Below are 24947 nucleotides of genomic sequence, written 5' to 3'. Positions count from 1 at the left end.
GATATCTTTAACCACTTCCGTATTGTTTTCTTCTCACCACCAAGTGCATCTTACTTGTGGGTCATCCAAATCTAACATAGATCATGTTTTCTGTTGATTTTGTACCTTGATGGTCTTCGTCCTAGTGCAAAATGCACATTTCCAATCCTTACAACTTTCCTCTGATGTGGTGGTAGTATCTTAGGGCCACCATCCAGTGCCAGAGCTTGCTTTTGGATGAAAAGTTGACCATTTTGTATCTTTTGTAGGTCTCTATGACTTTCTCTGAGGAAAAAACGATGCCAGGATCCAAGGTTGATGTGCAGCTTTCCGCAGATCCAAATTCCTATTGTGGATTGTCCGTGATTGATTCTAGCCTCTTGATTCTCAACTCCTATGGGCAGTTTTCTGCGAGCAGTGTAAGTAGCGTGTGGTTTGTGCAGTGAATGACTTTTAGACACTCTCTTACTTGTTTGTGACCAAGTTCTAGGAACTTTGGTCTGTATATAGTAAACATAAAGGGTGACTCTCCATGTCCATTCCAGATTTACAGCGCTCGTAGGTCCTACTCCTATGGTTACAACGTGGGTGGAATTGATGTTGAAGACCCTGCACCTCCGTGTAAAGATCCAAACAAGCTAATGTTCATCAAGGGCAATTATTATTTACCTGTAAGCAGCCCCTCCGAAGGTGATACCTACAACAAATTGAAGGTATGTATGAACTTGGATATGGTAACTTAAGTGGCAAGAACATTGGATCCCTTAAAACTTTCCTAAAGACTCACAATGTCAAAGGTTTTCCAGGTTATATATTTATGGATGACGTATCCTATGGATTTGAAGGGGAGAGGGGAATCTTATACCCGGACACAGTTGAGCTTTGTCTTGGTAGTTAAAGGGGTTGTCTGAAATGTATGTTTTACCACCTATCCAAATGATATGGGTTAACGAGCTGATGTGATCAGTGGAGGTTGCAACATTCGGACCCCAACCTAAGAACAGAACGTCAAGTTCTCCAGAGAACGGGGATCCTGTTCCCTCTAATGGTTGGAGTGGCTTGGCAAGTATGCAGATGGTCAAGCACGGTGCTTAGATATCTGACTGCTCCCATAGGCATCGAATGGAGCAGCTGGGCAGTTGCTCATCCTGCCACCATCCTCATGACCAATGGTGGTCAGTTGGACCCCACTCATCATCTAGTTTTTCCCATAATCTTAAATGAAGAGGAGTAATACATTGTATAATCTACATACATTATATATATATTTTTTAGTCTATTGGACTAATGATGGGGACAACCAAGATACTACGAAAACCTGAAGTCTGTGATAACAACCCGACTCCAATACCTATTGTTCCAATGGCAGGTAGTCGACTTTTTGAATGCTAAATCAATGTAACTTTTTTTTTTATTTTTTACTTCATGATGGTAAGGTTCCTATGTCTTTACAGGTGAAGGTGTTGGTTTTGGTGGTGCTGGTGGCGCTAACCTCAAATTTGCCAGCCTTGAAATGGATAGCGCAGCATCACCTCGAGGGTCGGAAGTCTCCACCATTCGAAAAAACTTTTTGGAAACCTTCTTATGGATTATGACTCCTGTTGAGTAAGTATGATCCTCCTAAAGACAGGACTATCTAATCGCACATTTACAACATGATTTTTGATCTTTTACTGTTGTTAAAAAACCGTACAGACAATTTTTAGGATGAAATCAAGGTGGAGCTTGGAGGGAACCTGTCAGCAGAAATTGACCTAATATACCGATACCAGTATGTCATCAAGCAGTTGAAAACCTTCTAGATCATGTCTGTTTCACGGTCCAGCACGGTGGCATCGTCCATAAAAATCAGCTTTGAAGTGACATGTAAATTGGTTGTATAAAGTCAAGGAGGCGGAGAGTTTAACACTGAAGTCCAGATCTCCTCACTTCAGAATGCCCTCCTCACTGTAATTGTCCTGCATCCAGACACATCGTTAACCAGATCTCCTCCATTCTGAGGTGAGGAGAGCTTGACTTCAATGCTGAACTCTCGTTAACCAGATCTTCTTCATTCTGAGGTGAGGAGAGCTTGACTTCAATGCTGAGCTCTCCGCCTCCATGCCTTTATACAACCGATTTACAGCTCACTTCAAAGTTGATTTTCTGGATGATGCCACCGCACTGGACCATGAAAGATACATGGAAGGTGTTAATCTGCCTCACAACATACTGGTAATGGTTAATTGGGACAATTTCTGATGATGGGTTCCCTTTAATCCATAATTTATAGATTATTGGACCAAATGTTTTATTCATAAAGGTTCAACCCGATCAGCATGATGTCATTAAATTTTGTCATCTAGAAAAATTTTTAGAGATGACAATAGATGATTTTTTATTTTTTATTTTTTGTGTAGCACTCAAGGCCGGGCTACTCAATCAGCGATTGTTCCAGACACCATCACAAAGTGGCACGGAACGGCTTTCTGCACCTCTCAAGAAACTGGGTTTGGTATGACCAAGTATGCGGCCAATCTGACAACATTCCTGCCGATGTTTGTGGAGCTTTCCTTGCCGTATTCCTTCGTACGAGGAGAAATCTTGTCCCTCGTGGCAGTTGTGCGCAATTACATGCAGCACTGTATCAAGGTGAATAAACTTCTAGATTTTTGCTTTCCTTTACATTGTTTACATTTTTAATCTGATCCATTTTTTATTTCACTCCAACCCCATTTTTCAGTGTTTGTAACACAAAATACAAAAGCAAATAGAAAAATACAATATACAAAGACTTAAGAAAATAATGGATTAACAAGTCACATAGACCCAAGTCACCCTCAAAATTTACAAAGTAAATTTTTTTTTTGTAAATTTTTTAAAGTATATTTTTAGAGATACATTCCGGAAAGACTTGCAGGGGTATTTGGGTCACAACAATTTCATGTTCCGTGCTGCTCTATTCTCTATGGAAGAATGACTGATCTGGCCAAGCGAAGTCTTCAGCTACTTCCGTCTTTGCCCTAGACAGTAAATGGAGCGGCAGCGCGCATCTTCAACCTGCTGCTCCATTTATTTGGGGTATAATCAATTCTTAAAAGATTTCTAGATCTCTGCTTGCTGTCCTGCTATAGGAAGCCTTTATGTTTACTTCCAGTGGACAGAAATCTGCCCACGGTCACACAGGTGCACGGCTCGTTATAAACCACAGCTCTGATTACTCTATGTGATGTATAACGAGCCGTTCACCTGTGTGACCATGGTCAGATTTCTGTCCATAGGTAGTAAACATAAAAGATTTCTAATAAATGACAGCAAGCAGAGATCTTGTTAGGAATTGATACAGAAAGTATATTGGAAAGTTTTTTTATATAACTTTTTATAGTACAAACAATAACATTAATTTACAGAAATGGGAATACCCCTTTTAAGACTATGGGGCTCATTTACGAAGGGTCCGAACGCTGCACCTACGTCGGGTTTCCCAAATATTTACGTTTTGCGCCAAATTGCCCTGGGATTTTGGCTCATGTGATCGGATTGTGGCACATTGGATGTGATAGAAATCGGGGGGGGGGCGTGGCCGTCGGGAAACCCGACTGATACGGACAAACTGCGGAATTTAAAAAATGTTTTGTGACGCAAAATCGAGCACTCACAGGCACTGGGAAGAAGCACCTCTGGTGCTCTGGCGGACCTTGGCGCAGCAGCGACACAGGAAGGAACTCGGACGCATGATGTTAGTGAATGGCGTCAGACCAGTATCCTCGTCGGACAACGCACCACGGGATCGCGACAGGACCGGGTAAGTAAATCTGCCCCTATGTATGCAAGATAAAGCGGAATCCGGTTACCACACAAGGGAGAGGAAACCTTTAACAGTTACTTGGGAAAAGTTTCCTTTTTCTTTTTCTATGATATGGAAAATGCCCAAGAGAAAACAAAATATGGCTGCAAGCTCTGACTACAAATGGCGCTTGTTTGTAGTCTGTAACCAAGGTGACACACAAGCTTATATTGAATTGTAATCCGAAACTACATCTGGCAAGCTTCATAGCTGAAGATCTCCAACTTTTTCTGTATCTACACAGTATTCTGACGCAGGAATACCATCCTTCAGTACACTGTACATTACTTACAGGTAGTAGTAACGATGGATGTAGATCTGTTCACATGTCGTGTCCTGAAACCAATTTCCTCTGCCACATTAGATCCAAGTTACGATGGAAAACTCTGATGCGTACAAAGCTGAGCTGAAGGATGGCAAGCAGGATGTTTGTGTGTGCGCCAACGGTAGAGCCTCCTACACCTGGGAAGTCGACGCAAAAGTTATAGGTAATGGGAGTGGTGCCCACGAATACGTGCCAATCTATTTCCACCATTTTTTCACCTAACTGCATATTCATCCCTGTGTCTGGTTTATCTCTTCCACCATAGGAGAGATCAATTTCACAGTATCTGCGAAGACGACTCACATTGGCCAGTCATGTGATGGACCAAATGACCCGTCCCAAAAACCCCGCACGGACACTGTTGTGCAATCCGTTCTCGTGCAGGTGAGCCATGTGGTTTTGTAGACCGTCCATGCCAACGGATGGCGATAAAATGTAAACACTGCATCACAGCTACAATACAAAGCCTATAAATGGGGGTTCAACGAAAATTTTGGGTGATCTTGGTAAACCTGGATTAGAAGGCATAGCTGCTTTCTTTTATGAATGGTAAAACTATTGTCTATGGGTTGCCTGATTTTTGGGCTAGAGTGTTTGTTTGTTTTTTCCAATTCTGACATGACCTCCTTCATGGCACGTCGGTAGCAGTATTGGTTTTAGGTTGTGGCAAACTAGTTGATTACTTTATGGATGGAGAACCTGAAGACCGGGCCTGACTTTACCCCCTTCTCTCCATTAGAATCTACAACTGTCACGTTTGGCCAACAGAGCTTTCGAAAACTTTTTGAAAGCTGTTCACGCCTGTGTTTGGCAGGTTGCATTCCTCTTCCTTAGCAGGAATAGCAGGGGGAAAAAAACTGACCAGAAGCCCAGGTCTTGATCTCCATACAATGAAGCCACTGGGGAACAGAAGGTGAACGAAAAATCTTCGTTATAGAACAAAGACTAAGTAAAATGTTTTGCTTTTGTTTTCCAGTCTGAAGGAGTCCCTCAGGAGCTGACGTCAAGTGAACTGGTCTTTGTGGAAGGTAAGTCCTATCTTCCCCCCACTCATCTCCAGCCCTTTGCCTAAGTTATGCTGGTTTGCCAAAATTCTTGCTAAATTTTAATGGTGAATTTTTGCTAAATTTTGAACTACATTGTAAGGAACCGGCAGTGTGAAAAACCTAAAAAAAATGTCCTCCTCAAATATTTGCTATGGGTTTGTTTCACCTTTTAATTAAATGATTTCTCTTTTGTAGATAACAAAATTCAGCTACCAATCAGCATAACTCCACCTGCAAACGTGGTCCCGGACACTCCCACCGCCCATGTGACCGCTGTGTGTAAGTATTTCTGCATGTACAATGCTGAAAATTCCTAAAACTTTCTAGTTTCTTTGTATTGTTCAGTATTATGTTTCCAGGATTTCTGAATGTAACTCGTTTGTGTATGAACAGTAAAGCGGCAAACTCTTTTGTCTTCCACCAATTCCCGGAATTTTACACACTGCACATTTCTCTGGAGATGAGATTCCAAGCATGGCATTCTGCCATAGTGAAAACTTTATTACTGTACGGTGCAGGAACTCTTTATATGTACAACAATGATGCTTGGACTCCCATGCCCGGGGCAATAATCCGGAAAAACTAAATTAAGAATAGAACAGGGACGACGCCTCTGGTGAGAAGGTTTGGCCAACGGGAATAAAACGGACACCAATAGTGGGTTCTCCTCTGGATTCCACTTGGTTATTTGTTTGAAACTACAACCAGGTTGACAGATACTTTTGGGTCCATATAGGTCCTCCGCAGTGGAATCGGCAACAAAGTATAATGGTAAAATGCATACGTTACCCGCAGCCGCCCTTAGCTACACAATCTTAGACCAATAGGAAATCGGTAATGGTATGCAAAGTGAAAACGTAAAAATTACACTGCAGTGGCGCAAGTGACCATCTACTAGTGGAAACTGATTAACTCACTTTCTCTGTTTTTTTTAATATATTTTTTGTTTAAATTTTATGGTTTTTCTTTTGGTTTAAAATGTTCAAAATGGGGCACTTCTGGTTTAAAAACCCTTTCTCAAACAACAGGACAGAAATATATTTCATAAAGGTATAACCTGGGTACTTATGGACATACTGAGCAATATTCAACATAGATGGTGGATGGAAATGTAGGTGTGGCAAAAAATGACCACTTACCCGGTCATGTGGTCATCACATGGTCTATGTTTCAAGGACTCGGCACTGTTGTGTGCTTTTAAGCCTTAGAGGATTCTTTTGCAGATAACCCACAGTGATTACATCCCAAGTGTCCCTAGACTTCTAGGGGAAGTAGGATGTTTGAATGATTGAACACTTTGGTAGGTTAAGAAGATGTCCACTTTGGTCAGCAGCCTAATATAAACCATAGACTTACTTGCAAAATTTAGATTTTGGGCTTCTATGTAGCTACTTTCTTTGTTGGGAAGCATTAAGGGGGCATCATTGCTATGTGCACAGGCACTAATAGTGTAATACAGTGAGGATGGAGGCATTAAGGGGACAAAGCATGACCCGTGATAGACAGCACTTTCAGTAGAAAGATCTAAAATCAAGCTTCTCAATGGCTTCTGAATTCTACCACTTTCTCAATTTTCCCACAGCTGACTTTCTTGGACTCCCAATACGAAACCTTGAAGATCTGATCCAGAAACCCATGGGTTGTGGTGAACAGGTTCTTGCTCGTATGGCTTATATTCCATACATCCTAAAATATATGAATGCTACAGGGAAACTAGATGACAAAACGCTACAGAAGGCAAAGGCATACATGTCAGAAGGTGGGTGTTAGGGCAGGGATGGCTCAAGTTTTAGATTTTTGTTGCAACTCTTGTGTAAATCTGGTGGCATTTCTGGTTTGTAGGATATTATCGTCTGCTCGCATTCAGTTATCGTGGAGGTTATCGAGTATTCACAACTCCCAGAGAGCAACCAAATGCTTAGTAAGTAACATTTGCTGTTAACTCTTGTATTAATATTGACCAAGATCATACAATAGAATTGGTGGGTTTTTTTTTGGTTCTCAAAAGGAAAGGTCCAGTGCTTAGGACAGAGGACCAAAAAAACCTCTGTGGGATGATGGCACAACTGATTAACTGCTCAAAATTGTTAATTTCCCAGGCCCATGATCAATACTCCTTGTTGTAAGTCAATACAAACAGGACACCCAAGTCCTCACTATTTATGTCCCAGAAGACCCATTTGAGGGCTTTGCACATTTTAAAGATTTAGATACACTACCAAAATACTAGCCTGAAGATTTTGTTTGTTTGTTTTTTTTTTCCCATTTACAGTCTGACTGCTTATGCCTTCAAGACTTTAGAATCCGCCAAAGAGTATATCTATATCGATCCTAACCAACAACAGCAAGCACTGGTTTGGTTGGAGAAAGCCCAAAACCTGGAAACTGGCTGCTTCAAATCCCAAGGAACGCTATTCTCAATTGAGGTGAAAATTTGTCGTGGCCACTGGATGGAATAGAATAAACGGCTTTCTGTAGTTCTCTATTCAGCTTTACTGTGTAGACTGGGGCAGGGTCTGCAGTGCAAAGGGAACTGCTGTAATGTACTGCTGATGGCGGAGTTTAAGCTGGTTAGCAATACCCTACCTGTGTGCTGTATGTGTACTTTGAAGAGTCAGTAATATCATATGTACCATAAGTGGAACTTACACTTAAACAAAAGCAGCCTGTATTTTATTTTTTTGCCACTTTTTTTTTTTTTTTTTAAATTTGACACTTCTGAAATGTATGTATTTTTTTCTTTTTTATAGACTGAAAACAGTGATCTTGCCCTTACTGTTTATGTTGCCGTTTCTCTCATGGAATCCAAATATAGTCTAGGGGTAAGTAACCAGATGTTTCTTCCAAATAGTTTGGGTATTATTAATGACCACTCTTTTATTTTGAGGCTTTGTTCCAATGTGTTAAAGAGTTCGGGGGAGGTGTAATTTGTAAGTTTTGATGTTTGCCAAATGTGGGTTAAAATTGGTGCAGTTCGACCTTCATTGTTAGCCAAACAGGTTCTGATCTTTATATAACATAGACATTGATATTTTTGACCATGATCCGGTCTAGGGGAACCAGCCCCTTCGGCTCGTTTATCATGACTTGAACATGGGTAAGAAAAACCTGTGTGGGTCAACCATGAAAGTATAAAACTAACCTGGGGTAGCTTGAACACTTGGCATCATGGCCAAGTGTAATTTGTGTTGAATAAACAAGACCTCGTACAGACACATCAATGACTTGGCTGCAGGGGCGTCGCTAGGTCAAAAGATCCAGGGCTCGTGCCTCGGATCTCCCCGGGCATCCTCCCCTCTCTCAACACGATCTGTGTCCTGCACGGATCGTGATGAGAACGTTTGCTGTCACTGCTTTCCCCAGCAGCTCAGCTCCAGGTGAATAATAGTCACAGAGGCTGAAGGACCTGTGATGATGTCATGGTCACATGACCTGCCGTGGAAAGCAGTGCACACAGAGAGAGAGAGAGAGAGAGAGAGAGCTGCATCTGTGAGGTAAGGGGGGAGACATGATAGGGAAGGGGGAGAATAAGGGGGAAGGGCTGGAGGGCTGTGTGAGGACATTACTTACTGGGAGGCTGTGTGAGGCACATTACTTACTAGGGGGCTGTGTGAGGCACATTACTTACTAGGGGGCTGTGTGAGGCACATTACTTACTAGGGGGCTGTGTGAGGCACATTACTTACTAGGGGGCTGTGTGAGGCACATTACTTAGTGGGGGGCTGTGTGAGGCACATTACTTAGTGGGGGGCTGTGTGAGGCACATTACTTAGTGGGGGGCTGTGTGTGAGGCACATTACTTAGTGGGGGGCTGTGTGAGGCACATTCCTTAGTGGGGGGCTGTGTGTGGGCACATTACTTACTGGGGGGCTGTGTGAGGCACATTACTTACTGGGGGGCTGTGTGAGGCACATTACTTACTGGGGGGCTGTGTGTGAGGCACATTACTTACTGGGGGGCTGTGTGTGAGGCACATTACTTAGTGGGGGGCTGTGTGTGAGGCACACTACTTAGTGGGGGGCTGTGTGTGAGGCACATTACTTAGTGGGGGGCTGTGTGTGAGGCACATTACTTAGTGGGGGGCTGTGTGTGAGGCACATTACTTAGTGGGGGGCTGTGTGTGAGGCACATTACTTAGTGGAGGGCTGTGTGAGGCACATTACTTAGTGGGGGGCTGTGTGTGAGGCACATTACTTAGTGGGGGGCTGTGTGTGAGGCACATTACTTAGTGGGGGGCTGTGTGTGAGGCACATTACTTAGTGGAGGGCTGTGTGAGGCACATTACTTAGTGGGGGGCTGTGTGTGAGGCACATTACTTAGTGGAGGGCTGTGTGAGGCACATTACTTAGTGGAGGGCTGTGTGAGGCACATTACTTAGTGGGGGGCTGTGTGTGAGGCACATTACTTACTGTTGGGGGGGCTGTGTGGGCGGCACATTACTTACTGTTGGGGGGGCTGTGTGGGCGGCACATTACTTACTGTTGGGGGGGCTGTGTGGGCGGCACATTACTTACTGTTGGGGGGGCTGTGTGGGCGGCACATTACTTACTGTTGGGGGGGCTGTGTGGGCGGCACATTACTTACTGTTGGGGGGGCTGTGTGGGCGGCACATTACTTACTGTTGGGGCGTGATGGGTAACACGCACCTGGTTTTGTTTAAATGCAAGACAAAGTGTGCGCGCAGCCTTACAGTATTTGGGGAGATTGTTAGGGGCGGCAGCAGGATAACACTGCCAGGGAATCAAGATGTAGGAACAATGAGGAACATAAGATGTGGTGATGCCTAATGGAGAAGATGGAGGACGCGTCACCTGCAGTCACTGGAGGGAAAAAGTAGGGATTTCTCTGGTGTTTCTGTAGCTGTATACACTGTCAGTAAAGTTGTAATGTGAGGGGTTATGTACAGGAGGGGGCATTACTAAAAGAGCGCTACATATGTATTGGGGCCCGTGCCCCGGATCTTTTACAACCCTAGCAACGCCCCTGCTTGGCTGTAGATATTTCCTATTTTTTTTTCTCTCCAATAATTAAAAGAAAGTTTTTTTAAAAATGTATATTTTCTTTTTCTAGGGCACTATGTTGACTGGTGCTTTGCAATGTCTGAAAAATGCATCGAAGAGCGAGCAGAAGATCCCTATCCAGGCCATGATGCTCTACGCCTTCACACTGGCCGACCTCCGAGAATATAGAGAGCCCTTGCTTCAGAGTATGATGAAAAAGGTCATCGTTCAAGGTCTGACTCAAGTCCTTTTTGGTTTTCCAAATTTTTACATGTTGCATATATTGATGATGTATAAAAAAATCTCATCTGCAGCTGGCGCAGCACACTGGGAACGTGAGGACATGCCCAAGATGCCAAAAATGCCCTTTTTCCGCCCCCCCTATGCTCCAGCCGAGGTGCTGATTACATCTTACATGCTCCTAAGTATTGCAGCTGGCCCCAGCGTCTCCCAAGACGACCGTACACTGATGGCTCAGATTTGCATGTGGCTTACTCGTCAGCAGAACGGATATGGTGGTTTCGGATCCACACAGGTAACTCTAAGAAATGAGTCCTCCAAGAACCCATTCTCAACAGGTGATTGCGCAGTTGACCAACCGTGTTGCTCTATCTTTTAGGACACTGTTATGGGACTCCAGGCACTGACCAAATTTGCTCAAGTTCTAAAAGTTCCTCCCAATTCTAAACAAACTGTGGTGATCCGAAGGGCTAATGCTGAAGTCAACAAAATAGAAATAAACCAAGACAACAGCCTTGTGGTCCATAGGACGCCCCTTCCAGAGGCCAGTGGAGACTATACCATTGAAGTCAGTGGGAATGGCCCATGCTTGATACAGGTGACCTTCCATAAATAACTTTCTGTCTTTGTTGTAGCAATGGTGTCTTAATGGCAGGGGCACAACTACATTAGGTATCGCAAAAAGCCGTCATATTCCGGCACTGATGTTTAAGGTGGGCCATGAGCTAGAGTGGCTAGCTCATGGCCCCCATGGTGCTCAGGTACAAGGGATGACTCCTCTTCAAGTGTCTCCACACTTTAAAATGAAGCATTGAGTATGGGGGCCTTTTTTACTCAAACCATTACGTGATATTCTGGTGTTTTGACTTGAGAAAGGGAATTATTTCTGAATGTAATGATTTTCTTTGTTGTTTTGTAGACAACCGTTGGCTATAACATACAAGTGCCCAAGGAGAATTCGGCTTACTCATTGTCCTTATTCACCTCTCCGGAAAGCTGTACCAATGGAGTGGCTTATGGCTTCACTGTTAACGGCAGTGTCAGGTATACTAGTTTTCACGGCCTTTGTTCTTGATTCTTCTTGATTATTGCTCAAATGCACAGAATGTTAATATCAAATTTAGGGGAACCTGCACATATTGGGCGACAGATTTACTGCAAGTCCAAAAGTTGTACTGTAGCAGTGTAGAGTAGGGTATTTATAAATGCCCACACCGGGGAGAGCACATGGTCTGGAGGAGGGGTGATCGTTCCTCACCCCTCCCTTCTCCATAGGGAGGCGGGTGCTCGGCTCTGTCATGGTGTGGTGAGCCACTGTGTGGTTGGGTGCCATAGATTTCTATGGGCGCCATTATACAGCCGCAAATTTAGGGCCGTAATCACAGGCGCCTATATGGTTATGTGTATGGGGCTTAACAGTGAATAGATCTGTTGGACGAGAACAAGTAGCATAGCCAAAATAAAAACAGAACAAAATACAGATATTTTGGATAAATGTTTGCGTTCTAGTGAGTTTTGTTAAGACAAACCAATCTGAAGGGAGTGCAGGGAGACTGCAATGTAAGTGTAAACTTTGTGGAGAAAGAAAAAGGGGAATTACAAATAGATGGGAGGGTTACAAAGCTACGGGGAGAAATGGGAGGGTAAGTCAGAGTAAAAAATGGGGGGGAGGGGGGCAGAGTCTGTGCTCCCCACACAGGAGGAGAAGTGAACGAGTATGCAGGAGAATGCCTAGAGGCCACGTGTGGTCAGAATGTGTCTTTCACCAGTGGTTTTGATCTGTTATGAGTTTTTGCATTCTCTGAAGTGTCAGGATCTTGGTGAACCAATCGGCAATGAACGGATTATGTGTGGATTTCCAAAGTTTGGTGATCGGAATACAGTTAAAGGGTGTTTGACGAGTGGGCTGGGAAGCATGGAGAGCAGAAAAGTGTCTGGATCATTGTCAATAGCAAAACCTTAGTAAGATCAACAACTCTGGGCCAGAAGTGTTGCAACAGAGGCCATCCCCACCACATGTGGCGCATGGTGCCAGGCACCCGTCAACATCTCCAGAACTCGTCAGGGCAAGATCGGTAAACCACGTGCAGATGGTTAGGGACCTTCCACCTGGACATGATATACCTAGTTGGCTTTTTGCGATGTACCAGAGACCGAGAGTTTGGCAGAACTTTCGCCCATTCCTCTGGGATAAAAAAAAAACTATAAAGTAAAAAAATACAGGTCTACTTTGTCTCGATGGATGCCATTTAGATTGCGAAGATCGAGTGAGGTCTATTAGATGGGGAGACGCCTAAGAGATGGAATGTTGTCACATCTCTGTGTAGGTTCAGTTTGTGTTTGTTGTGGTTATAGAATTGGATCTTTGGGGTAATCCTCCGAATGGGGACAGCACTAACCCAAAATTTTAATTGGTTTCTGCTGGGTGAATTCCACATTCATACTGCAACAATCAATCGAAACAAAAAAGTTGTCGTAGACGACGAATCAACATTTTTAATGGTTTAAAATTTTTTATTTTTTTTAATCTCCCCACATTTTGGAATTTTTTTCTTTCTAGTACATTGTACTTCCTAGTGACAATGTAATATCCTATGCAATTCTGGATTATTAAAGGGAGAAGCGAAAAAGGGCCATCGCTGGGAAGGGGTTAAAAACAAACTTTTCATAGTTATTTGTTTTCACTTAGTTTTGAATGTGAACGGGAATATCCAGTTTGGCGCCCGTTTCTGGATTTTTCACTTTATTTTTACTTGTTTTCTTTAATTATAAATAATAAAAAATCTATAATTAAAATCACAGTAAATATATAAAACACAAAAAAAAAATCAAACACCATCTTTGAAAAAGAGAGAAATTTACTGGATTTATAAATTGGGCACAGTAAATCCTGGTGGATTAAATGTACTAGCGTAAACTATGCTCCACTAGCCTATGGGGATAGATAACATCCTCGGTGCAGAAATACTAAAAGGAAAAAAACCCTCTGTACTCACCAGGTCCGATGCGGCACTGCACAAGAAACGCACCTAGTAGCCAATGGCGTAACTAGAAGCTGATGGGCCCCAGTGCAAAGTCTGAGCCAGGCCCCCGACTATAATGTATGGTTTATATTACTAGTCTTCTCATAAGGGCCCCTAAACCTCTCGGGCCCAGGTGCGATCACAACCTGTGCACCCCCTAAAGTAACGCCCCTGCTAGTAGCAGTAAAATCCTGGATGAGGAGAGCACTGTTACTACACATCTACCAGAAAAATCCCCTGTACGCTGAGGACATCTAGTGGAAGGATAGAAATAAAACAGCCCATAGCCACCAATAAAAAAGAACACTAAGGCCATCTATTGGGGAAAAGAAATTATTGCACGCACAAGAAATACATACATACACCCTCTAGTGACATTAAGGGGAAATGACACTCTCCCAAATATATACGCAAAGATCGTGATAAATGCGAAACTTTATGAATGACAGTAAAAAAAGAACAGGAGAGTAATGCATTAGATTATTATATATTATATATTCTATTTTGTAATATTGTGTAAATTTGACAAAAACAACAAAAATGTTGCATATCGTCATAAACGGTCGCCAAAATCTTAGCTTCTACGCGCCAAAAAAGTCCCCATATAACTCCAACAAAAAATAACATAAGAATATGGACCGATGAAACGCGTCTCCTAAATAATAAGACATTTTTACTGTGATTTTAATTCTAGTTTATTTTTACTTGTTTTTTTTTAAAAATCATAAATAATAAAAAAGTGAAAAATCCAGAAACGGGCGCCGAATGGGATTTTTTCCAACACCAGCTATACGCTCACAAACTTCTATCTGTAATATGAAAGAGAAGGCAGATGGATCCTCAAAGAAACGGGTGTAAATGAAACCTAAATTTTATTTTTCAGTTATAACGGAGCCCATAATGTATCCGGCATGGCGATTATCCAGATCAGACCTCTGTCTGGTTACAGAGTTGAATACTCTTCTATGAGAAAGGTTGGTGTTTATATACTTATAGGGGAAAAAGAACCAAGTCTCCACCTCCAATGTCACTCATTGGTCACAGTACAGGGTGGGATGCACCTAAATAGAACGGGAATGGTTGGTTATATCAACTTCCTGTCTGTGGCACATTAAGATATGGTAGGAGGGAAACTTTTTCAATATGGGTGTTGACCATGGCGGCCATTTTGAAGTCCGACATTTTTGGATCCAACTTTTTTTTTTTCTCCAATGGAAAGAGGATCATGTAACACATCAAACTTTTTGAGAATTTCCTAAGAAAAACAATGGTGCTTGGTTTTATTCTTTCATGAGTTATTTAGAAGTTCATGACCACTTGTAAAATGCGATCAAAGTGCGGCCCATTGTGTTGGGTTGTCGATGCAGCCCTCTTCTCCCACTCTTGACACAGAAGAAGAAATGCAAGCACAGGCTTCAAGTATCCGTTGTATCAGATGCTCCACATCTTGCATCTTCTCAGCATAGACCATTGCCTTCAGATGATCCCAAAGATAAAGTCTAAAGGGGGTCGGATCGGGAACATTGGTGGCCACTCAACTGTTGCAAAACGACCAATCCACTTTCCAGGGAAGTGTTCATGTCAGAATGCTCGGACCTTTGGGGTCCTCTGAAGGTTATGGTCTATTCTGTGAAGATACGAGATGTGCAGCATCTGATACAACGGATACTGGAGGCCTGTGCTCGCATTTCTTCTGTGGTGTTACTCTCAGTGCGTCAAGAGCAGAAGAAGAGGGTCGCATTGACAATCTCCAACACAATGGGCAGCACTTTGAACACAATGGCGGCACATTTACTTACCTTCCCTGTCGTGAGATGCGTTGTCCGACAAGGATTCCGAGCTGCCGCGATTCACTAAGATCGTGCGTCCAATTTCCTGCATGTGTTGCTTCCCCTGCTGAGCTCCGCCGGAGTTCACCATCTTCTTCCCGATGCATGTAAGTGCATGCCTTACGACACAATTTTAAATGTTAAATCCCGTGCTTAGTCCGAATCAGTCGGGTTGTCCGACGGCCACGCCCCCCCGATTTGTGTCGCATGCAAGTCCGAGCTATGGCGGCAAAATCTGATCGCTTGTGCCAAAATCTCTAGTTAAATGCGATGCAAAACGGAAAAAGTCGGGGAAACCCGGCGAAAATGCGCTCATCGTACCCTTAGTAAATGTGCCCCATTCTATAAGTGGTCGTAAACCTGTAAATGACTTTGAAAGAATAAAGCTACGTTAAAACTAAGCAAACATTGTATTTTTTTTTTTTTTTTTGTGAAATTCTCAATAAGTTCTAATGTGTTACATGACCCTCTTCCCATTGGAAAAAAAATAAGTTGTATCCAAAATGGCCGCCATGGTCAACACCCATCTAAAGAAGTTTCTCCCTCCCATATACTAACGTGCCCCGAACAGGAAGTTGATATCACCACAAACATTCCCATATTATTTAGGTGGATCCATATAAATGGCGCACCCTCTACATGTGGAAAATGTTACCGGGACGAGATTTTAAATGTTTTTTAATGTTTCTCCGATATTGTCCCGAGTTGAGGTCTGTTCACACCAATCACAAAAAAAACGAATCATCTCCAAGGTAAAGCCGGACAACTTCTTGGCGTAGATCAAATTATTCAAAGTGTAAAAATATTCATTTATTGTACAGGCGGTCCCCTACTTAAGAACACCTGACTTACATACGACCCCTAGTTACAAACGGACCTCAGGATGTTGGTAATTTATTGTACTTTAGCCTTAGGCTACAATAATCAGCTGTAACAGATATCACAGGCGTCTGTAATGAAGATTTAGTGTTACTCCTGGTTCTTATGACAATCCAACATATTTAAAATCCTATTGTCACAGAGACCAAAAAAGTTCTGTCTGGGATTACAATGATAAAATATACAGTTCCGACTTACATACAAATTCAACTTAAGAACAAACCTACAGACCCCATCTTGTATGTAACCCGGGGACTGCCTGTACTCTTAAAAGTAGAAATAAAAAACTTTGATTTTTACACTTTTATTTCTACTTTTACGAGTACAATAAATGACTATTTTTATACTTTGAATAATTCGATCTCCGCCACGGAGTTGTCCTGCTTTACCCTGGAGATCAGGTCAACCCGGAGAAGATTTGTCTTGTAGGGGGCTACAAACTGCCTACATTTCTTCTACTGTATCTTAAATCCGTTTTAGTCAATTAAAACTTAATTTTTTTCCAGTTGACAGAAATTGAGGGAATTTCCAGAACAGAAGAGAGTCCAAAAGGAGAGTTGATCATATATTTAAAAGAGGTGAGTGATTTTTGGGCAAACATATCTTGGTATTGTTTATATGGCGAAATCGAGCAGTAAAGAGAAGGCCTCCTTCCTTCTAATATCAACCTTTATGCTAATTACCCTGGTGTTACCAGAGCCCCTCCATGATGTAGTCTCACAGGCTGTTACATTGTTACTCCCTCAGCAATCCCAACCCCAACCTGCCTGATAATCTCACAGCGGCAGAGGAAGTAACAGCCTTCAAGGCTGCAACATGGAGGGGTCTTGGTAACGCCCCAGATCATTAGCATAATTTTAAAAGTTGATTTTAGAAGGAAGGAGGCCATGGATAGCATATATAGGAAGATACCACAGTCCCGGTGCCTGGATCTATGAGTAATGTCCCTGGTTTATCAGGATGGATTTTGATAGGTAGATTATCTTAAAGCAATGGGTTTTAGCAGGAGCTCAAGTTAGTAAATGTAGAAAAAAGTTTTGAGGAGCCTCATTATGTTAACTTTTTTTCCTTTTTGGGAGTTTTTTTTTTTTATACTTAATTATTTAATTCATATTAATAACTAATACATTAACTAATTATTCTTAATTATTATATATTGGTATATTAATAATATTTAGTATAAAGTGATCTGCAAGTCTTATGGTAATTTTATGGAGGTCTTTGCATGATGTTTGCATTGTTCTGGCATCATAGATGGTTAACACATACAGGGACCCAGTGCTGCCCCCTGTAGGGGTGTTTTTTTTTTTTTTTTTTTTTTTTTCATTGAACTTGTATCCAATACATTATGGGGGTCATTTATCTGAGTATAATGCACCTTTTTTTTTTTTTAGTGACCTTTTGAGCGCAATTGTTTTGCTCATTTTTTTCCCCAAAAAATTTAACATTGATTTGCACCTATATAGGCGTGTAAAATTGTGCAATTACACACCAGTCCTGACCCTGCTTAGGAAAGGCAATGGAGTGATTTGCTGAAATTTTTTTTTTTTTAAATTGCGTCTAAAAAGGTGTAAAAAAAACTTTATTAGACAAAGACAAATGAGGTGCAAAAAGAGCGCAGAGAAATGACCCCCAATGTCTTCATTCATTGATTGGATCTGATCCTGTTCCCCCTTATTTCCTCTCAGGTGTCCAAGAAGCAAATTGACTTCTCCTTTAAGTTGTTGATGGGTCAACGTGTTCTGAATGTGAAGCAGAGTTCAGCTTTGGTGTACAGCTACTATGAAAACTGTAAGTTTTCGGGTTGTTCTGTTTTTATATATATATATATATATATTTTACATCTAACTTTAACCCTCAAATGTTTTTAATGTGCTTTATTAAATTTTTTATTTTTTTTTCCCTTGCAGATGAGAATGGGTATGCAACCTATCGTCACCCCTGTGCTCCACCAACAGGTAACACTTAGCAGAATAAAATTTTACTTTTTTTAAGTATTTGCGATTCCCTTTCCATAGATTCGGTGACCGATGGTCATTGGTGCCTGAATGTCCAGGTCAATTTTTGACGTTCTGCTTTGTGCTTGTTTAAAAGACGTTATCTCTGGAAAAATTGTGTTTCTAGGTGCCAGGGTTCAGGAGATATGGAGTTTTGAAGTTGGTCCATGTCAAGACTTTTTAGAAACGTCCCTTCTGCATGGGGCATGTGCAAATAGGACGTATAAAGCCGTCTGGGGGTCGTAAAGGGGTTAAACTGGTGGCATAACATGACCCGTCTTCGATTTTCCTAAAAAGAATCCTGCTGGCATCTTTACATTGCCTTCTTATGAGAGTTTAGGAGTGACTGTGTACTCAGCGTTGTAGATCAGGGAGATCGTGTGAGCTCTGCTGGGAGGAGCCATAGTTTGCAGGGTCATATACAAAGGCCGGACATGCCAAAGGTCAAGGCCGATTTGTATTTGCAACGTATCCAGCACTCGGAGACAGCATGGGATCAATCCATTTCATTATTCTTCTTTTAAAAAAAAAGGCTTGGCAAACGATCGACGCGTTTCGGCTAATAAGCCTTAGTCATGATCTAAAATGCCCTGTAGGGTTAATGCAAGTCTGAATCCTTTATTCCTTTCTCTTCCCAATAGGAATGTGTTTTCCCTGGGGAGGATCTGTTAAATGCTATTTTGTTACTAGAGAATTTTAGATCCTTATCAGCCGAAACGCGTTGACCCTCTGTGTACGATGTGTGTACGTGCATAAGATGTCCAGGCTCTATTAAAGAAATGAATTGATCACATGCTGTCTCCAAGTGCTGGCTACGTTGTTTCTTTGGTGCACAAGGATGAACCAGCGGCCGCACTAGAGTTGGCGGAGAGCTGGAGAACTACATTTGGATTGGTTTCACGTGATTTCCTAGTAATTATAATAGTTGATTAGTATTGAATAACATAATTTAAATCCAATTCTTAAAAATTGCCACGTAATCCCTCCAATACACGATGAACCCAAGCCCGACTCAACTTGATGCTTCGGAATAAAATCCAATGTACTAGGACTAGTTTTGCGCTGACCCGTTTAAAAAATAATAATAATCTTTTGGGGTACTGAACCCTTACCCAACTTTGCTAAATGCCAGTGGCATTGAAATCGCCATGCAGGCTCCGGCACTGACATTCCATGTTGGTGAAGGTTGTTGCTCCCGATGGCACCATCCGGGAGTGATGATCCTTCCCAAAATGGCAGCGCGCTTGAGGCTGCAACAATTTAAATGGTGCTAAGTCAGAACTTTGGGGGACCCAAACCTTCAAAATTGGTTGAAAACCCAAATCTGGGTCCGGTCAATCAGAAGTAAGGCACAGAGTTCTTCATGATAGGAGTATCCAACTATAGGAGTATCCAAGGCTAGACAGTGCTGAGCTAGACTAGACACAAGGTTCATAGAAGTGTCTAATGTTCGATGCTAAATCTGTCCTAGTTTAAGACTGTCGTACTAGTCTAGACTAAACATGGCTGGCCTACTTTACACCAGAAACTCTGTTGGGTCATCAGTATTTTTCGGGCACGGGGGAGTATCATGACTGGCGCATTAAGCCACCGCTGGGGATAAATTTGATTTACTGGACCTCCTTCCCTAGATTTTGACATTCCCTCTGTGACCGCAGTCTCTCCCAAAGAGTAGGGAGGGAGTCGTGAGGACACCCTGGCAAATGGGACAAGAAGAATTGCTGACAATGCCAACAACTACGCAATTGGTCAATGAGCTTCCAATATTTGAGCTAATTCCAATATTCAGGCAGCTGAGAGCTCTACGTGGCCTGGGACTGCCAGCACCCCTATATTTTTGTCACTGTTTTGGACAAAAATTTTATTGGGTGGTTCAAAGAAATACTGTAATATTCTATACTGAACATAACCAGAATTGGCTCTACTATGGTAAAAGTAAAGATTACAATGCCCCTCACCGGTGGAGCCCCCCGACCCCAGTCCAACCTGCGCAGTCTATGTATTATCTGGTGCTTTACACTTATTCCTTTTTTCTTTTGTAGCATCTTCATGAGAACATCATTTGCCCCAAAGAAGAGACTGGAAGAAGAAGCTGGTTTCTATAAAAATTGTTTAAATCCCAGAATGGCGTTTTGCACCGGCCTCTTGAAGTGGAAGACGCCGAAGCGTTTATTATACATGTGCATTATACGTTTACATTTACGAATGTCCTACTTTTCCTTCTGCTTTTGTAATGTTGCCAGGACCCAACCTGGTATCAGCAACCAAATTAAAGTCCTACAAGATTCTCTATTCCGTTGTCTATGTATTCCATGCTGCAGAGTCCTCCAACCTGTGGCTTCAGGTTGTACAAAACTTTTTGTTTATGTTGTAGATTTGATTTCTCAACCACCACTTTTTTTTTTTTTTTTTTTTGTGAGCATTACAGGCAGTTCTCGATTACCGTACATACAAGATGGGTTCCTTGGGTTTGCACTTAAAGGACATCTACCACCAGGATGAAGGACTGTATGCAAATGAGCTTGAGGCGCCCCATAAACACCTATGGAGCCTGGGGCCCCTCAGTCCTATATCCTAGTGGTAGATGTCCTTTAAGTTGAATTTGTATGGTGAGAACTGTATATTTTATAATTGTAGCTTCAGACAAATTTTATTTTTTTTTGTCCCAGTGACAATTGGCTTTTTAAAAAAAATTTTATTTATTTTTTTTCCGTAATGGGACCAAGGATGATCAATAAAGCTTCATTACAGACACATTACAGCTGATCATTGCAGCCTGGGACTAAGGTAAAGCATCCAGAAAGCTTCACCAGAGGGCAGAGGGGTCTGTCTATAACTAGGGGTCATCTGTAAGTCAGGTGTCCTTAAGTAGGGGACCGTCTGTATAGTAAAGACAAAGTATCTCAAAAAGTGAGTACAACCCTAACATTTTTTAAATTATTTAAAGGAAATTAATCACGATAAGCCAGGAACACTTACTCATAGATCCAGGCACCGTGACTGTGGTCAGATGTAAAGTCAACTCTTTAAAATTTCTAATAATCCGGAGGGACTACCGTAGCCCCTCTGTGATCTGGCTTTACATTGTTCCCCTTCTCCCTGCTCCCTTAGCACTTGTGATCACAGAGGGGCTAGGGTAGCTTCTAAGTCTCATTAGCATCATTTCATCATTTTCAAAGTTGATTTTAGAAGTAAGGAGGCCACGGATAGATAAATAACTTCTTATAAACACACATTTCTTCAATTTCACGTTGGTTAAAAAAATTGTAACTGTGTGAAGATAATTTCTGGAAGGAAGGTGCAGTAGAGAACTGATCCAAAGGCGGGATAGGTCTTTAAGTTTTCATTGTTTAACAAAGGATAGCAATGAGTTATAGCTTTGTAAACCTCAGCTAAAATACCAATGAGAGTCAATGCCGACAAGCACGACAAAAACATTGGATATGACATAAAGGAAATATTCCTTCATAATTATATACTTGTTTCTGTACATGTTTATGGTCCACATGTATCAAAAATAATGCAGTTTGTACTGTGTGCAGTTGCCAGTGTAGTGTGCAGGGGGCACCAGATACAGGAATTGTGTCCAATGTTCTCCATGAATCTGGCGCCCCCTGCAGTGCTCTGACGGAGTGCGCCATTCTTTTTATGCACCTTTATTATAAAGCGTACAACATAATTCTGTTGGACTTTGCATAGTAAATATTTGGAACGGTCCGACTGAGCACTGGAACGCCCTTTTGGGTGCAGAAGTTTGCATCTAAATAGTGCAGCCTTTCCCTAGAACTGCTATATAAATAAACAGTAAAAATCATAAACACATTAGGTATCGCAGCGTCCGAAAATGCCCGATCTATCAAAATATAAAAAATTTTTCACTGCGTTTAACCCCGTAATGTAAAATCGCGCCCAAAGTCGAAAGTCCCATTTTTTTTGCCATTTAAAAAAAAAAAATTCTATAAAAAGTGATCAAAAGGTCGTACAGTCCTAAAAATGATAACATTGTAAACGTCATCAAAATCCGCATAAAAACGACACCACCCACAGCTCCATACACCAAAGTATAAAAAAGCGCCAGAAGATGGCAAAATCCTGTACAAAATTTTTTAATTAATTTTTAAATGTATGATAACATTATAAAACCTATATAAATTTGTTATCCCCGTAATCATACCGACCCAAAGAATAAAGTAGACATGTGATTTGGGGCGTACAGTGAAATCCGTAAAATCCAAGCCCACAAGAATACGGCACAAATGCACTTTTTTTTTTTACCAATTTTACTGCATTTGGAATTTTTTTTCCCACTTCCCAGTACACGGCATGGAATATTAAATACACCAATTTTGAAGTGTAATTTGTTACGCAGAAAATAAGCCGTCACACAGCTCTGTACAGGGAAAAATAAAAAAGTTACAGATATTTGAAGGTGGGGAGTGAAAAATGAAAACGCAAAATCGAAAAAGGGCTGCGGCAGGAAGGGGTTAATAAATGCAGGCCTATATTCTTGCCTATCAAAGATTTTTTAAAATGACATATGTATAATTAATTAATCTCAAATTAAATGTTGCTTACAGTCTATCCTAGTTTATGCGATTACAGTTGTAGCTGCAGGTAACTGGAATTTCCATCCATCCCATCAGCTTCTAGCCATGTGGTGTCATCGTCTTCCCGGGTAAGTATACTCATGTCCTAGCAGAGGGAAGGGTGGTCCCAACACCAACTGAACCTGGGGGACCAGTCCCATTTTAATTATGTGGTCAGATTTTCATTCCTCAACCTCCCTTTTAGAACAGGATTATTTTACTGCCCACAGCAAACTTACTCCAATTCCCCCCCCCCCCCAATTTTTTATTTTCCACATTTTCAAAAAGTAAACAAAATGGTTCAGCGATTCCTTATGCTAGGTGGTTATATACAGAATAACAAAATTGAAAAAGATAAACATTCACCTGGATACCCTTTAGAAGTGACATAAGTCAGACACTGAATAAGGAGTGCGTATAAGGCGGAAAGAGAGGGGGCTCCGTGGCACAACCACGTCTAGGAAAGTCCCATGAATCCTGCGCTCCCCATATAGAATCAAACTTATCCTTCTCATTTCTAATTATTGCTGTTGAGTGTTTCATTGTCCTCATATCTTTTATGGGGTAATATAGATCCATAGGGGAAGGTGGTAGTGGCAGCTACCTATGTAGGGCAATAAGACACTTCGAAAATCAAAGAGTAAGGCTCTGTTGAGCTAAAACGCGTAGGTCTTGTCTCCTACCCTTGTGCCATGATGTACTCAAGAAGATTTTAATGTGTGTGTGTATATAAATAAAGAAACCTTCCTAATCTGATGTGCTACAGAACCTCTTTGATTTTCTTGGATTGCGGAAAAGGCTTAGTAGAGGCAGGGAAATATATCACCAGAAGATGTTATATGGGATAGATATATCCTCAATCCCTTTTAGAAAGGACGATTTGATGGCGCAGATCCACTCGGGTTTCTTTTCAAGTTCTTATTGGTTAATAAAAGGGAATATATATAAAACACAACGCGTTTCGCACTTCGGCACTGGGGGCTTCATCAGGTCCAGAAGTCTTGGTATAGGTCTCACCAGGACTGATATATCGCGCTCTTCTCTCATTTGGTTTCTGTTCTTTTCCAAGATCTATATCATTTACTTGGATTATAGCAAGTCAGCTACTGGAACGCACGCTCATATGGATCCCACCACACTGATTTGGGTAAAGTAGAGACTTTGCAATAAGACGCTTAGTGGCCATTAAGACATGAAGGAGCAGCTTGGCACCAGCGCCTCCGGTTTTATTGGGGAGCAAGTTTAGGAGGTATACACTCACCGGCCACTTTATTAGGTACACCTGTCCAACTGCTCGCTAACACTTAATTTCTAATCAGCCAATCACATGGCGGCAGTGCATTTAGGCATGTAGACTTGGTCAAGACAATCTCCTGCAGTTCAAACCGAGCATCAGTATGGGGAGGAAAGGTGATTTGAGGCCTCTGAACGTGCCATGGTTGTTGGTGCCAGAAGGGCTGGTCTGAGTATTTCAGAAACTGCTGATCTACTGGGATTTTCACGCACAACCATCTCTAGGGTTTACAGAGAATGGTCCGAAAAAGAAAAAACATCCAGTGAGCGGCAGTTCTGTGGGCGGAAATGCCTTGTTGATGCCAAAGGTCAGAGGAGAATGGGCAGACTGGTTCGAGCTGATAGAAAGGCTCAACAGTGACTCAAATCGCCACCCGTTACAACCAAGGTAGGCAGAAGAGCATCTTTGAACGCACAGTACGTCGAACTTTGAGGCAGATGGGCTACAGCAGCAGAAGACCACACCGGGTGCCACTCCTTTCAGCTAAGAACAGGAAACTGAGGCTACAATTTGCACAAGCTCATCGAAATTGGACAGTAGAAGATTGGAAAAACGTTGCCTGGTCTGATGAGTCTCGATTTCTGCTGCGACATTCGGATGGTAGGGTCAGAATTTGGTGTCAACAACATGAAAGCATGGATCCATCCTGCCTTGTATCAGCGGGTCAGGCTGGTGGTGGTGCTGTCATGGTGTGGGGAATATTTTCTTGGCACTCTTTGGGCCCCTTGGTACCAATTGAGCATCGTTACAACGCCACAGCCTACCTGAGTATTGTTACTGACCATGTCCATCCCTTTATGAGCACAATGTACCCAACATCTGATGGCTACTTTCAGCAGGATAATGCGCCATGTCATAAAGCTGGAATCATCTCAGACTGGTTTCTTGAACATGACTATGAGGTCACTGGACACAAATGGCCT

At 42.0% G+C, this 24947-nt stretch overlaps 1 protein-coding gene across 1 annotated transcript in view; it reads left to right on the top strand.

The window, feature by feature from the left end:
- LOC140106499 (ovostatin-like) overlaps nt 1–20436 on the top strand; it is a 60527-nt gene extending 40091 nt beyond the window's left edge. The window contains exons 15-36 of the mRNA XM_072130966.1: nt 249–398; nt 525–692; nt 1255–1348; nt 1434–1584; nt 2379–2610; nt 4170–4293; nt 4396–4514; nt 5107–5158; nt 5372–5455; nt 6759–6935; nt 7019–7097; nt 7449–7602; nt 7927–7998; nt 10247–10409; nt 10491–10711; nt 10796–11014; nt 11336–11460; nt 14323–14413; nt 16654–16725; nt 17836–17938; nt 18058–18105; nt 20187–20436. Of these exons, the coding sequence (XP_071987067.1) occupies nt 249–398; nt 525–692; nt 1255–1348; nt 1434–1584; nt 2379–2610; nt 4170–4293; nt 4396–4514; nt 5107–5158; nt 5372–5455; nt 6759–6935; nt 7019–7097; nt 7449–7602; nt 7927–7998; nt 10247–10409; nt 10491–10711; nt 10796–11014; nt 11336–11460; nt 14323–14413; nt 16654–16725; nt 17836–17938; nt 18058–18105; nt 20187–20197 (2709 nt within the window). The 3' untranslated portion in view covers nt 20198–20436. The remainder of the gene's footprint in view (nt 1–248; nt 399–524; nt 693–1254; nt 1349–1433; nt 1585–2378; nt 2611–4169; nt 4294–4395; nt 4515–5106; nt 5159–5371; nt 5456–6758; nt 6936–7018; nt 7098–7448; nt 7603–7926; nt 7999–10246; nt 10410–10490; nt 10712–10795; nt 11015–11335; nt 11461–14322; nt 14414–16653; nt 16726–17835; nt 17939–18057; nt 18106–20186) is intronic.
- Nucleotides 20437–24947: the final 4511 nt, after the last annotated feature.

Source organism: Engystomops pustulosus, chromosome 11, assembly GCF_040894005.1.
Source record: "Engystomops pustulosus chromosome 11, aEngPut4.maternal, whole genome shotgun sequence".
Lineage (NCBI taxonomy): Eukaryota > Metazoa > Chordata > Amphibia > Anura > Leptodactylidae > Engystomops > Engystomops pustulosus.
The sequence above is the reverse complement of the archived record's forward strand: the minus strand, read 5'-3'. Positions and strand labels throughout refer to the sequence as shown.